The following is a 14,465-nucleotide window of genomic DNA, read 5'->3' as shown; positions in this document are numbered from 1 at the left end:
ACAGAAATTAGTGGCAGAGCAGAAAACTGAACATAGGAGTAGACACTTACTTGTAAACAATATGAGATTTGGGTCAGAAGTCGTGGAATTGAGTCTCAGACCTGCCATGAACAAGCTATGAGACCCTAGGGATATCACCTCCCTTCTGTGCTTCGTAGAGTGTGAATGACTTCTTAGGTGGCCCATGGAGGTTAAAGCGACAGCCACCAGCCACCATCAGGGGAAATAAGCTTTTGTACTTTTGGTTTGAATGCTGCATCTTGACAAAACATCGTATATGTCAAATGTTTTCTTCATCTCAAATAGAAATGCTTTGAAACTTTATCTATTATGTCCAGAAGATGGCAAATTTGGGAAGCAAAGGCAATGGATTATGTAAATCTGAGCTATTAACCAACAAATAAAGTAGTGATCCTGTCAAAAACAGGATGGGAAATTTGGCTAATTTCAATGACCATTTTCTGGGTAACACAAGAAGATTATGTAAAGTCATATGTCAATATCATGACCAATTAACCTGTTTACATATGGGAAGAAGCTTAGTGATTTTATTTTAAATAAAAATAGCTATATACATATAATATATCGATACTATTATAATTATGATTTTACAGAGCAAATATAATCAACCCTTTAAGCTATAAAGAGTGAGAAACTACACCAACTCCTCCCTGACCCTAAAATCTGTATCTCAGAAGATCACCATTTACCTAAAGGGGTTCAGAATCTTTACTGCTTCATTTGATGCATATCTTAAATACATGTCCTGGCAGACATTGGTGTTTTCTTAACATTAAAGCCTATTTAGCAGTCAAGCTAAAATAGAGAAGTGCATATGCTGCATACTCAATGCAGGAAAAGAGAAGGACAATTTAGTGAACAATTTTACACATGGGCAAAAACTCCTTCTCCCTAGACTTTACTAGTCCTAAACACCTTCTTCCTTATCATTTTATTCTGTAAGTGGCTTCAGGCATGCCTTCAAACAACAGTTTTGCTCAGCTAAAAAAGTTTGCAGTCTCCAGCAGGTGACTAATACACTAGTGCTTCTGTCACAGTTGGAATTTTATGTCAGTCATTTTTTTTTAATTCTGTTACATAAATTAACCCATTTATTATAGGCTAGCAATGTTTCAAACGGCGGCGCTTCTACTGGTCTTCCAACTCCTTCAGTCTTCTGACGGCAGACTTGACGGTGACAGCAGAAGTGGTATTGTAGGTCCAGGCGCCACCAGGGACGGTTTTCATGCAGGAGCCACAATGCCAGATCCCCACAACTCGTCTTTTCATCTTGGTTTTGCCACAGAAGGAGCAAGTGTACTTGGCGCACTGGCTTATCGCAATCTTCTTCACCATCTTCCTGAGGGAGGCACCATAATGGGGCCCGTATTTGCCCACGATTCCAACCTTCTTGGTGCGTTTAACCATGTTGCCTCAAACTAGGTCTGAGCCCCGAGAGCTTATGTCAGTCATTTATGTCAAGATAATGCTTTAATGTTCAAAGTTTCTCTTTGATAGAGAACACTTGAACAATATTATATTCTCAGCATTTATCATAAACCTACATATGTATTTCTTTTCTTGAGAAACACATAATTATGTTAAAATACTGAAGTATTTCCACATACAGTATCACACATTACAAGATGTGGCAACCTTAATACCTACAATAGAACACTTGAACCAACATCTAAATATAATAAACACGTTAAGTTAAAATAAGACAATCATTTGTGTATTACTATGATAGGACACCACAAGAATTTGGCGAGGAAGCCCAATTCAACTATGTTCCTCCTAAAGAGGGTAGATATCTCACATGCTGATTATTTCATTAGGTCATAAAATTGAAACTTTTCTGTTTATATAGGAAACAAAGTAGCACTCCACCAACGGGGTAAGAGGCTCTTCCGTGAAGACAACATGGCATCCAGAAGCAGATATTAAGGTCTATCAAGACTGTCTCGATTCTATTTTTTTTTTTTTGCATGCATTGAGTTAGTTAAGGAATTACAGAAAATGAAAATAGAAAGTGTGTCAATGATTGGAAACATTTAGGGCAGCAGACTAACCATCTATTCAAAATTAGCAAGATTTGATTTGTGTACTATGAGACCTAGCAGAAATGTCCAATGCCATTGTTTTGCTAGAGGTCACACTAATACTATGACTCCAGGAGCCATGGTGCCCATTCTCAATTTCATAAAATGGGTGAGAGGAATCCCAGCTGGCTAAGGACTTAAATTTATACATTAAGTTCCAATTTCCAAATATCTTCCTACCAATGGTGCATAAGGTAAATACCTAAAAACACTCTCATCTACCTAAGGATTTGCCTTCTTTTGTCCCTTTATGTTTCGTTTATGATAAAATGGGAAACTGCTGGGTGGAAAAATAGTGTTTAAATGGATAAGTTAATGAAATGCATTATTTTTTTCTTCTAAGGAATCTACCAACATCTCCCAGGAAGTAAGTCAAAATTACTAAAATTAAATCAAATTTTTTAAAATTTATTTGAGAGACAGAGATCACAAGTAGGCAGAGAGGCAGGCAGAGAGAGAGGGGAGAAGCAAGCTCCCCATTGTGCAGAGAGCCCGATGCAGGGCTTGATTCCAGAACCCCAGGATCATGACCTGAGCCAAAGGCAGAGGCTTTAACCCACTGAGCCACCCAGGCATCCCCAAAATAAATCAAATTTTAAAATTACTTTTAAATTTCATAATGGTTATAAAATATGTTATTTACATTGCTTTAATAAATGCAAGACTCAGATGATTAACTAAACTCTTTGTTTCCAGTGAAGAAAGGAGGTCTTACCATTTAGTGGTTTGATTTTTACAAAATTTTAGACTTTTTCATTTATCGTGATTATATTTGTTTACCTAAGCAAATACTGGCCAAATATTTTTCCTAAAATTTACTCTCATAGAAGTTTTACATAAAAACTACCCAAACAGAGATTGGACTAAATACTTCTAAATATAAACATCCATTTAAAGTATTTTGCAGTAGACAAATGCAGGACCATTTAAAATGTTTCTTCAGGTGGCTCAGTGGGATAAAGCCTCTGCCTTCTACTCAGGTCATGACCCCAGGGTCCTGGGATAGAGCCCCACATCAGCAGGGAGCCTGCTTCCTCCTCTATCTGTCTGCCTCTCTGCCTGCTTGTGATCTCTGTCTGTCAAATAAATAAATAAAATCTTTAAAAAAATTTTTTTTAATTTTTTAAAAATAAAATGTTTCTTCATATTGTAAGTGAATTAAACTTCTGTGTATATTTAGTTAAGAAATATGTTTTTTTCCAATTTATTTATTTTCAGAAAAACAGTATTCATTATTTTTTCACCACACCCAGTGCTCCATGCAAGCTGTGCCCTCTATAATACCCATCACCTGGTACCCCAACCTCCCACCCCCCCGCCACTTCAAACCCCTCAGATTGTTTTTCAGAGTCCATAGTCTCTCATGGTTCACCTCCCCTTCCAATTTACCCAAAAGCACATACCCTCCCCAATGTCCATAACCCTACCCCCCTTCTCCCAACCCCCTAGTGACTCTTAATCTCAAGAAATATGTTGATTAAGTACTATGTTCCTCACATGATTCTAGATCTTGGAGATGCAACAATAAATAAAAGAAGGATACAATATCCCATCTGGAGCTCACATTGTAGTAAACCACTGATTGTGTGTTTCCATGGTTGGGGAACCCAGATATAATTCAAACAATGAAATTGAATGCATTCTTCTTATTATTTTATGGAACATGGGTTTTCTTGATGCATCCCAGGGGAAATTCTATAAAACTGAGAGAATGAGAATGTGCTTACTTTTCTTTTCTCTCTTTAAGGAAACCTCAAGGAAGATTGTTGATATGGTAAGATATTTTTATTTATATACCACTATATCTGTTTTAAAATATTAATGAGAAGACACATACTGGCAAATTTTGTCCATTAAGAGAAAAGTTCATTTTAATTGTATAAAAATATAATTTTTATTTGACCCCTTGATTGTATTTCCAATTGTTCTTATTTCTCTCAATCAAGACATTTTTATTTAAATCTAATTATGTTTTCTATATTTCACACCGCTTTTAAAAATGAGACTGATTTTACAATTTTCTGAAAGACAAATTTTTCCTTATGTTATTCCTTATTTTAGTCTGCCATATTAATGATCATGTCAATAATATCAAATTTTATTCTACTACTGCTAGTCAAAAAAAAAAAAAGGCAATGCAGCAGATTTCACTCCTGGATTTCAGATTTTGATTAGTTTTATTCATCATTTTAATTTCTAGAGAAGACTTTCGCAGCTTACTTTGTAAGTGATACTTGCCTTTAAAGACAACAGCTCCATTCTCCAGCTCTCGTGCTACTTAACGGCAATTTAGAAGCCGCTAATATTTAACAAAGTCACATCAAAATACACAACAAAAGTAAAGAAAAACTGTGTAATACATATGTTCAACTCAAAGTTAGTGAGGGTTATAGATTAACCACCACTTCATGAATATTAACTGTTCTGTTGCATATTCTTGGATAATGCCCTTCTTTACTCTGACTCTTTGGAAACCTCATTTAAAAAAAAAAAATAGCCCCATATGTAAAACAGAGACTGGAAATTGCTTTCACCAGGTTTTCCTCTCCCACCAGGAATCAAGGGTTGAGTCGCAGAGTGGGTCAAAAAGCTGTGTAGGTGAGTGGTACAAGAAACACCTCTTGTGGCAGAAGGGCTGGGTGGACAAGCACCCCGGGGAGGTTGCTGGGAGGTGGTGAAGCAGGGTCTGTGGCCTGGTGTCTTGTGACCTGTGGCCAGACCGAGGTCTTCCTCATCAGAGTCCTAGGGATCAGAGCAGGAATCCTTCCTGTCACCTCACATCTCAGTCTCACACTGAGAGCCGTGCCGCTTCCAGAGATGACATGCAGCCTTCCCTTACCTCACCTCACCAGGCCCTGTGCCCACAGGGTCACCTGCTTACGCTCCGTGCTCCTTCCTCATGGTCTGCACATAGAGGAGACTGTAAGGAAACATCCCTTCAGCGATGTGCTAGTATGTTAACACAGAGTGTGCTCTCATAATGAGTGTCTCGGGGTTTCGTGTTTCCTAGTGAAATCCTACATCAGTAATCAGGACTAAATTTCTCAGTAGCGATGGGTTGCTTCTGAATCAGGTCATTAGCCCTAGCTCTTCCACTACAGTTAGAGCAAGAACTTGTGTCATCCAAGTAGAGGTGATCTGTGTTTTCTCTCCCCGAGGAAACCACTGAAGTAACCCGTGAGGTAAGTAATTTTTATTGAAATGAAATACATGTAATATTACCCAGTAGTGATTTCTTTGGTCCTTTTATAACAGTTGCTTTTGGTTCTTAGCAGGAAGTCAAGCTGAGTGATAAAGAAAAGAATTCCTGAAACAGCTGGTAGCTTTTATATAAACTTATACTTTAAATTAAAGAAATAGTCACTTTTTCCTCTCCCAATTTTCAATATAATTTAATTCCAAATAAATGTTTTAAATCATACTCAAAACAAATCATACTTCTCTTACATGGTTCTGTATCTACTGATGGATATGAAATAATTGCTTTTGCAATAGATTTGAATGGATCTTTTAAGAAAAATGATTTTGAGCAATTATCTGTTTTTGAAACAGTTGCAAACCTCAAAAATGTGTTTTGTTTGTTTTGTTTTGTTTTTTTTTCAAATGACCTACTTTGGAACTGTGCTTTGGCTTCTCTTTGATAGAATAACATGATCTGACCAGAGAGGGAGACAAACCGTAAGAGGCTCTTAATCATAAGAAAGAAACTGAGGGTTGCTGGAGGGTAGGGGGGTGAAGGGAGGAGGTAACTGGGTGATGGGGGGGCATGTGATGTAATGAACACTTGGTTGTATAAGACTGATGCATCACAGACCTGTACCTCTGAAACCAATAACACTTTTTATGTTAATTACTTGAATTAAAATTAAAACTTTAAAAAAAGAATAACATGACCTGATGTCTCAAAATCAAAGTCTCTTTGAAGCTATTTTCTTACAACGGGCATTCTTAGAACCAGTATTCTATCTGGAGACATGTGTATCTCAGTGAAAGGACACAGGCTTTGGAACCAGCAAATTTATCTCCCAACAGCTCCACGACTTTTTTTGTGTGTAATATTCATTAAGTACTTAATCCCAGGCAGCAAGTGCACCATCAACTGACATACAAACATGGAAATAAACTGTTGACTAAGGGCTTTCGTGAGGATCATTTCAAGTAATATATGCAAACTATATAACACAAGAATTGCCAAGAATGCAATAGATGTACCAAGAGTATTAGGTGTTATTCTAATCATTATCCTATACAATGTAAAAATGTCCTCTAAAGATTTTATAACGGAAACTGTATTTTACATCAGTGCTTTCAAGCCATAATCTTCGCACTGAAAACCCCTCTGATTTTAGTAAGTTCTCACTGCTATTTAGAATTTAACATTCTTGCACCATATGAATCATTATTACAGCCATGTATCCACTAAATACTTGGTCCCCAGCAATTAGGAAAATAGGTTTGCATTCATAAGAACTATAAATTATTCTCTAGGACATTGTTATTTTAAGTCTATCTTTATCCCTTATAATAATCCAAATAAAGCTTATGAAACAGGCTTAAAGGAAGAATTTGGAAGGAGAGAACATTCTATGAATAGAAAATATGTGCCTGGCACTATGCAGAATGTTCTCTTCATATTAATTTGGATAGTCCAGCAGTGTAAGTGATGCTCAGAGAGATTAGGCAACTGGATCAGAATCCCAAATTCCAGTGAATAAAATCAGGAGCAATTATAGTGAATTTCTTTGACTCTAAAGACCAGAAATGGGAAAAGAAATGATACACTTAGATACCTTCGTTCTTCTTTAAAGTTCTTCTTTTACTTTAGTACATATAAATTTTCCTTTTTCGTTCAGGTATTTTCCCCAGGTGAATAAATTGATCAGAAGATTTCTTCAATTTTGTACTTCACTCTATAATGTGATATTATTTCCAGTGATTTCTATATAATTTCACTCTGCTTTTGCCAGGTCTGTTTAGAATAATCTAGAAATTATCTAAATAGGTGAAGTTATAATTCATATTGTTTGATCTCTCTTTTGCAACTTGGAAGAAATAACATGAGGGGTGATTAATAATTTTATTTTTCTGTATTTCCAAATCTACCACTTTTACCAGAAGTTCACCTTCCCCCAGTATAGCCAGGCTATTCATCCACAGCAGATAGCCATGAATCCTTGGAATCCCCTGAAGGAAATTACCTACCTATTTATTCCCACTTTGGTATGTTTGACATTTTGAATAAGTATATTGGCCTTCTGTTACAAAAATAAAGATATCAAATAAAGGAAAAAAATCCCAAATTCTCACATAGAAATTTGATTGAATTTAAGTAAAATCTCAAAGTCAATAATTAAAATAAAAACACGTAGCTAATTATAACAGTATAAGGTCATAATAATAGTGATAAAGAATTGCATTTACTTTGAATTTTAATTTCCTAACACTAATATATATATATATATATATATATATATATATATATATATATATATATAACTTGATTTCTGCAGGAATTCCTTAAAGGGAGAAGATATAGGTCATATTAATTTATTTCACAAAACCAGTCTGGAAATCAAAGAAGTAGAATATCTATAATAAGTTTGGTTAATATCCAAATTCTCTTATAGATTCAAAAATAGAAAAAGAAAATTTTTTACTCTGATGAAAATTATTAGGATCAACTGTCTTAACTTACATCTTAAAATTAAAATTAAATTGCTGGACAAAACTAAATATATCTAGGGGTGCCTGGGTGGCTCAGTGGGTTAAGCCTCTGCTTTCAGCTCAGGTCATGGTCTCAGGGTCCTAGGATCGAGCCCTACATCGGGCTCTCTGCTCAGCGGGGAGCCTGCTTCCCCCTCTCTCTCTGTCTGCCTCTCTGCCTCCTTGTGATCTCTCTCTCTGTCAAATGAATAAGTAAAAAAAAATTTTTAAAAAACTAAATATATCTATAGTAAAATAATAAATAGGGGAAAAGGGCCAACATTACAAAATATGGAACAGCAAATGCAAGAGGAATTGCTGATATTCACTGAATATTAACACATGTCAGCCACAGTTCTAAATCCTCTGTCAATATTAACCAGGTTCATGCTCACATACACCTGAGAGGTTGTTAACTTTCACGGCCAATGTGGAGGTGGTACCATGCACAGGGGGTCTATATTAATTGCCCGTGATCACAGTGTATGTAATATGTGGAAGAGGCAGGATTTCACCCAGCGGTCAAGCCCTAGGGCCCCTCCTCTGAAACACTCCACTGCTGAGGCCACACTGCACACAGGTGCCAGCTGGAGATTATCCGGGGGGTGGTCTTTACCTATCATGACATTGGTCCACAGCTGGCTTCTCTTCTCCAGTTTGGTCTTCCCAATATTGGAAAAGGATCAGACAACGTTTCCAAATAATATTATGTGAGAAAAATAACATCCTTGATGTGGGTAGAAGTTGGACTGTATTTTCTGAATAGGAACATTCACTTTGCTGTCATTCCTAAGTTCTGTATTTTGCAATTGCTTATCACTCATCCACTAGCTGAGAGACTTAATAAATAGAAATGAGTTACTGACTCGCATACCCTCAACTTCATCTTTAGAAGGAGAAACACGTTATAAAGAAATTTACTAAGTGTTAAGTTAGAATTACAAGCATGAAGAGGGTGTAATATGGGAAGGTCAATTGATACCTAGATTAGGGCCTGATATGACCTTTAGGAAACCCAGACAAAGCAAGAAATGTCAGGAGGGCATCTAAGGCAGAAGTAAATGAAACGGATAGAATATTTACAGAATAAATCTAAAATAAAGACATCCAGGGACACCTGAGTGACACTCTCAGTTAAGCGCCCCACTCTTGGTTTCAGTTCAGGTCCTGATCTCATGGGCGGCAAGACTGAGCTTCACTTTGGGCTCTGCACCAAGTGGGGCTTCTGCTTGAATAATCACACCCTTTGCTCCTCACCTCACGCTATCTCCAAAATAAACAAATCTTTAAAAAATGACATCGAACGGAATGAATTGTGAAGGAGTTGTTTTTAAAGATAGTTAAATTTTCAAAGGATACTTTGATTGATACAAGTATTGGACATTCAAATTAAACCAAGAAATTATCATTTAAGAAGTAGGAATATTTTTTGTGACCAATAAATGACTTTGAAATTAAAACATTCCTTCCAGTGTGTTCAAAGATACAAGTATTTTTTTATTTAATGGAGCATTAAATAGAACCATTGCAGAATCTGGCTATTACCTATCAAGTCTTTAGTTATTTGCACAACAAATACATGCTCACAGTCTATTATGTTGGTACTAGGATATTAATTAGTAATACATACATATATATCATTGTATTTCTGCAAAGCAGAATGTATGTTTGAATGTTTATATGTATTATGCACATATATATGTGTACATGTATATATGTATGTCCATACATATGTATGTCTATCCTCAAATAAAAGTTTTATTGCTAATCAAATATTTTCTCTTTATTCATAGGTTTGACTGGAAAAATATCTTCTATAACTTTCCCCATCTATCACATCACCTGGGATACCAACCTGTCTGACTGTTTGTTGAAAAGGCAATAATCCCGAACCAAAGCAAAATTGTGTGAAATATTGTCTGTATTTTTTGTACTCTTCCTTTCTATCACATTGGACATGCTAGGCATGGATTGTGGTCTCGTTTAACTGTATTGATGACCAGCTAAAGCCTCTGTAGCATGATTATTCAGACAGAATCACACATCTCTTGCTAAAACATTAAAATTCCAAATACAATTTTAGCTGTATGGTCTTTTCTCTTTCTCTATCCCTCATATATAGAGAAGAGGCCACTGTTACTGGAATAACCAGCTCTCTAACAACTAACCGACACCCTGTGGAGAGCCCTGAAGCAAAGGCCCTCAATCTCAAGTGTGCCTCTCAGACCCAATCTTCAGTTTCTGGGGCCCACTATGGCTGTCCCTCGGCAGGATTTAGTCCTCACTGTAAGAGCTCTGTGACTGTGTCTGCTCCCATGTGTCTCGTCCAACAACTTTTACCCAGATTCTCAAGTCTGAATCACAGTCCCTGCCTGCCAAGGTGAGAGCCCAGAACATCACCCCTCTAAGAATCCAGTACAGACATCAGGACCCTAAACATTCTAAGGCCTTCCATAGGTGGTTAGACTTTTTTTCAACAAATGTCGAGCACATTATGTGAGGCCAAAATTTTCTTCTGGATGTTGTTGTATGGCAAAAAAAATAAAGCAAATTCCTGGCTTCATGGTGTTCACATTCTAATGACCGGAGGAAGACAAAAGCAAGAAAAGAAGCAGCAGGTACTATGCCAAGTGCTGATAAGTGTGCTACAGAGGAGAAGGAGAATAGCAGGAGGATATTTTAGATAGGGCAGTCAGGGGAGGCCACTCTGGCAAGTTGACACTTGACCTGTGAAATGAAAAGGACGTGAGAGTAGCTGGAGGAACCCAGGAGCAGCAGAAGCAACAGTCAAAGCAAATTCACTGAGGCAGGTGCCTGGCAGAGGGAGGAGAGAACAAGAGGAGCCCAGCCTGGCTTGAGAACTGTGGGTGCTGGAGACACCCATGGAAACCACATCAGGGTGGGTGAAGGCCATCATGGCCTTGCAATTTGTGTTATGAGAGTCACCATGAGATGCATATTTGAGAAGGGGGAATGAATAAATCTAGGGGACTTTTTGGGTGACTTCAAAGAATCCTCTTGTCATGTAAGGGCCCTGTGGGTTCCATCCCATTTACTTTCCCTGGACCTCCTTCCCTTCCCACTCACCTGGGCTTCACCCTCGATCATTTTAAATATTTGCTAAATAGTTCACAATGACTCCCTGCCTTTGACCAACCTACCTGGGAAAACCTAACCCTGGAAAGTTTCTAAAAATCTACTTCTACTGCTCTTTTACCCTGGGAGTTAAATTCTAAAGGGTATAAACCAAAAATCACCTAATCATACAATTTTCCCCTTTGTCTGTTTTTGTTTTCTATACTTTACTGGGTATTTAGAACTTCTTGCAAACACTTCTTTGCTGGAGTGAGAGGTAGCTGTATTTTCTTTTTTGTTCCCCTAAAGTGTTGGTAGCTTCATTACTTTCCTCAAGGTTTCAATGATCTACCCTCCCCTCATTCTTAGAAAATCATTTATTTCCCTTTCTCCATCAAAGAGAATACCCAATGCATTCAGCATAAACCCCCAACTCCCCGTGTAACCTTCTCTAATGATCTCACTGGACACTGACTTTCCCCTTCTAGTCCCAAAGGTATGCTGACCTTCTACTCCAGAGCCAACGTCTTTTCTCTCCTTTTTACTCCCTACCAAAGTGATTCATTTTTTTTTTCTTAACATATAATGTATTATTTGTTTCAGGAGTTCAAGTCTGTGATTCATCAGCCTTACCCAACTCACAGCGCTCATCAAATCACATGCCCTCCCCAATGTCCTTTACCCGCCACCCCATCCCATCCCACCCCCCTCTTCTCCAGCAACCCTCAGTTTGTTTCCTGAGATTAGGAGTCTCTATGGTTTATCCCCCTCTCTTGTTTTGTCTTGTTTCATTTTTCCCTCCTTTCCCTATGATCCTCCATCTTGTTTCTCAAATTCCTCAAATCAGTGAGATCATATGATAATTGTCATCGCTCTCTGGTCGACTTATTTTATTTAGCATAATACCTTCTAGTTCCACACACGTCATTGCAAATGGAAAGATTTCAGGGTGGTTTTGTTTTGTTTGGATGACTGCATAGTATTTCAGTGTGTGTGTGTGTGTGTGTGTGTGTGTGTAATCACATCTTCTTTATCCATTCATCTCTCAGTGGACATCTAGGTTCTTTCCACAGTTTGGCTATTGTGGACATTGCTGCTATAAACATTCAGGTGCACGTGCCCCTTCAGATCACTACATTTGTATCTTTAGGGTAAATATCCAGTAGTGCAATTGCTAGGCCATAGTATAGCTCTTATTTTCCATTTTTTGAGGAACCTCCATGCTGTTTCCCAGAGTAGCTGCAACAGTTTGCTTCCCCACCAGCAGTGTAGGAGGGTTCCCCTTTCTCTTTATTCTCACCAACACCTCTCATTTCCTGACTTGTTGATTTTAGCCATTCTGATGGGTGTGAGGTACTATCTCACTGTGGCTTTGATTCAAAGCTATTCATTTTCAGTAGGAATGGTTGTGGTGAAAATTGTGGTTGTGGTGAAAGTTGTGGTTGTGGTGAAATAATGATGATTATTGCAGTAAAATGTACTGAACATCTATTATGTGTGATACAATTAATACACATTGTCTCAATTAATCTCACAATTATTAATAACAAAGCACAGAGATAATTAGAACTTGCTCCCAAAGACAGTACTGTAATTGGTCCTATTGATTCTGTCTTACTTGTGTCTGTGTGACTTCCTTCCTTCCACTATCTCTATGTGTATCAACTATGCACATCAACTATGTGCATCAACTCCTTTTTTTCCAGACTTAATGTTGATGTTCAGTTGGGTTCATACCTAAGCCTCTTTCCTTACTATATTCCTTCTTCTATCATTCTGCCACTTTAAGAACTTTTATCTTACATTGTTTAAAGTTAATTTTAAAAAGAAATTTTATATAATCATAACCCAAGCCACAGGTTTATTATGTAGCTTTATGCACAGTTTTCTGATACATAATTAATATAAACAAAAAATTCTAATAACTCTTCTATCCATGTACTGTCTAAAATCATGTTATAAATTTATTTATTCATCGAATATTTATTGAGTACATACTACATGCCAGACATTATTCTAAGACTCTGAAGATACAGTAGCCCATGAACTGACAATATTTTAGTCATTACCAACAGCAATGAAGTTATTAAAAAAGTTTCTCTTTATGATAAAAAGATATATTCTATAACAAATGCTATAAGTCAAAAGATCTAATTTTTCCTTCCTTTCCTAAAAATTTAAGTACATTTGGACCACCTTATCATCTCAATCAGTTGAGTAACTGCCTTTGGCTCAGGTCACAATCTTGCAGTCCTGGATTTGAGCCCCCTTTCTATATTAAGTCGAAAGTCATTTAAGATTAAACACATTCTAAGATAACCTTTTTTTTTTTTAAAAAACTCCCTACTACTTTTTTTGCTCTCTACTACTTCTATATATGTTGTCATATTTTACATCTTTTTATTCATATTTTATATCTAACTATTGCCAATTCTTTTCCACTTAAAGAATTCCCTTTAACATTTCTTATAAGGCTAGTTTACTGCTGACAGACTCCTTTACCTTTGGGAAACTCTATCTTTCCTTAACTGTGATTGGTAATCTTGCAGGGTTGAGTATTCTTGGTGGTAGATTTTCTCCTTTCAACACTTTGTGTATACCTTGCAATTCCTTTCTGGCCTACAAAGTTTCTGCTGAAAAATCAGCTGATATCCTATAGGGTTCTCTTGTATGTAACATTATCTTCCCTATTCTCTCTTTAAAATCTTCTCATGGGGCGCCTGGGTGGCTCAGTGGGTTAAAGCCTCTGCCTTCTGCTCAGGTCATGATCTCAGGGTCCTGGAATCGAGTCCCGCATCGGGCTCTCTGCTCAGCAGGGAGCCTGCTTCCCTTCCTCTCTCTCTGCCTGCCTCTCTGCCTATTTGTGATCTCTGTCTGTCAAATAAACAAATAAAATCTTAAAAAAAAATAAAATCTTCTCATGCTTTTAAAATTCTATCTTTAATCTTTGACGGTTTAATTATTATGTGTCCTGGTGTGGACCTCCATGGGTTTATCTCCTTTGGAATTCTTTATGCATTCTGTTGAGATTTAAACCTGAAATTCATTTCTTTCTCTAGGATAGGGGAGTTTTCAGGCATTATTTCTCCAAATAAGACTTCTGCTTCCTTTCTGTATCTTCATCTTCAAGAAAAATGTTCATTTTCTTGACATTTTCTAAAAGATCCCTTAACCTATCTTCATTTTTTAAAATTCTTTACCATTTTTGCTAGTTACTTTGGGTGCTTTCCATTACCCTGTTTTCCAGATCACTCATACATTCTTCTTCCTCTGCTAATCTACTGCCAATTTCCTTTTCATTTTTAATTCACAAGAGAATCTACAGAGAATGTTGTTTTATTTTTTTTTAAGATTTTATTTATTTACTTGACAGACAGAGATCACAAGCAGGCAGAGAGAAGGGGGGAAGCAGGATCCCCACGGAGCAGAGCCCGATGTGGGGCTCGATCCCAGGATCCTGGGATCATGACCTGAGACAAAGGCGGAGGCTTAACCCACTGAGCCACCCAGGTGTCCTGAGAATGTCGTTTTAATTAGATAAGTAAATGTCATGGGATTTTGTCATAGACTGTAAAGTGTTTCATT

General features: G+C 37.2%; 1 protein-coding gene across 1 annotated transcript; it reads right to left on the bottom strand.

Annotated features, from left to right (window-relative positions):
* Nucleotides 1-1,092: 1,092 nt before the first annotated feature.
* LOC122889225 (60S ribosomal protein L37a-like) lies at nucleotides 1,093-1,428 on the bottom strand. The gene has a single exon (XM_044224142.1). It carries the CDS (start codon nucleotides 1,426-1,428, stop codon nucleotides 1,150-1,152), a length of 279 nt encoding a protein of 92 aa, XP_044080077.1. The 3' UTR covers nucleotides 1,093-1,149.
* Nucleotides 1,429-14,465: the final 13,037 nt, after the last annotated feature.

The sequence above is a fragment of the Neovison vison genome, chromosome 11, assembly GCF_020171115.1.
Source record: "Neovison vison isolate M4711 chromosome 11, ASM_NN_V1, whole genome shotgun sequence".
NCBI lineage: Eukaryota > Metazoa > Chordata > Mammalia > Carnivora > Mustelidae > Neogale > Neogale vison.
This window is presented reverse-complemented; position numbering and strand designations above follow the sequence as displayed.

Coding starts and splice junctions, on each gene's coding strand:
- LOC122889225 (XM_044224142.1), bottom strand. CDS start 1,428: ATGGTTAAACGCACCAAGAAGGTTGGAATCGTGGGCAAATACGGGCCC.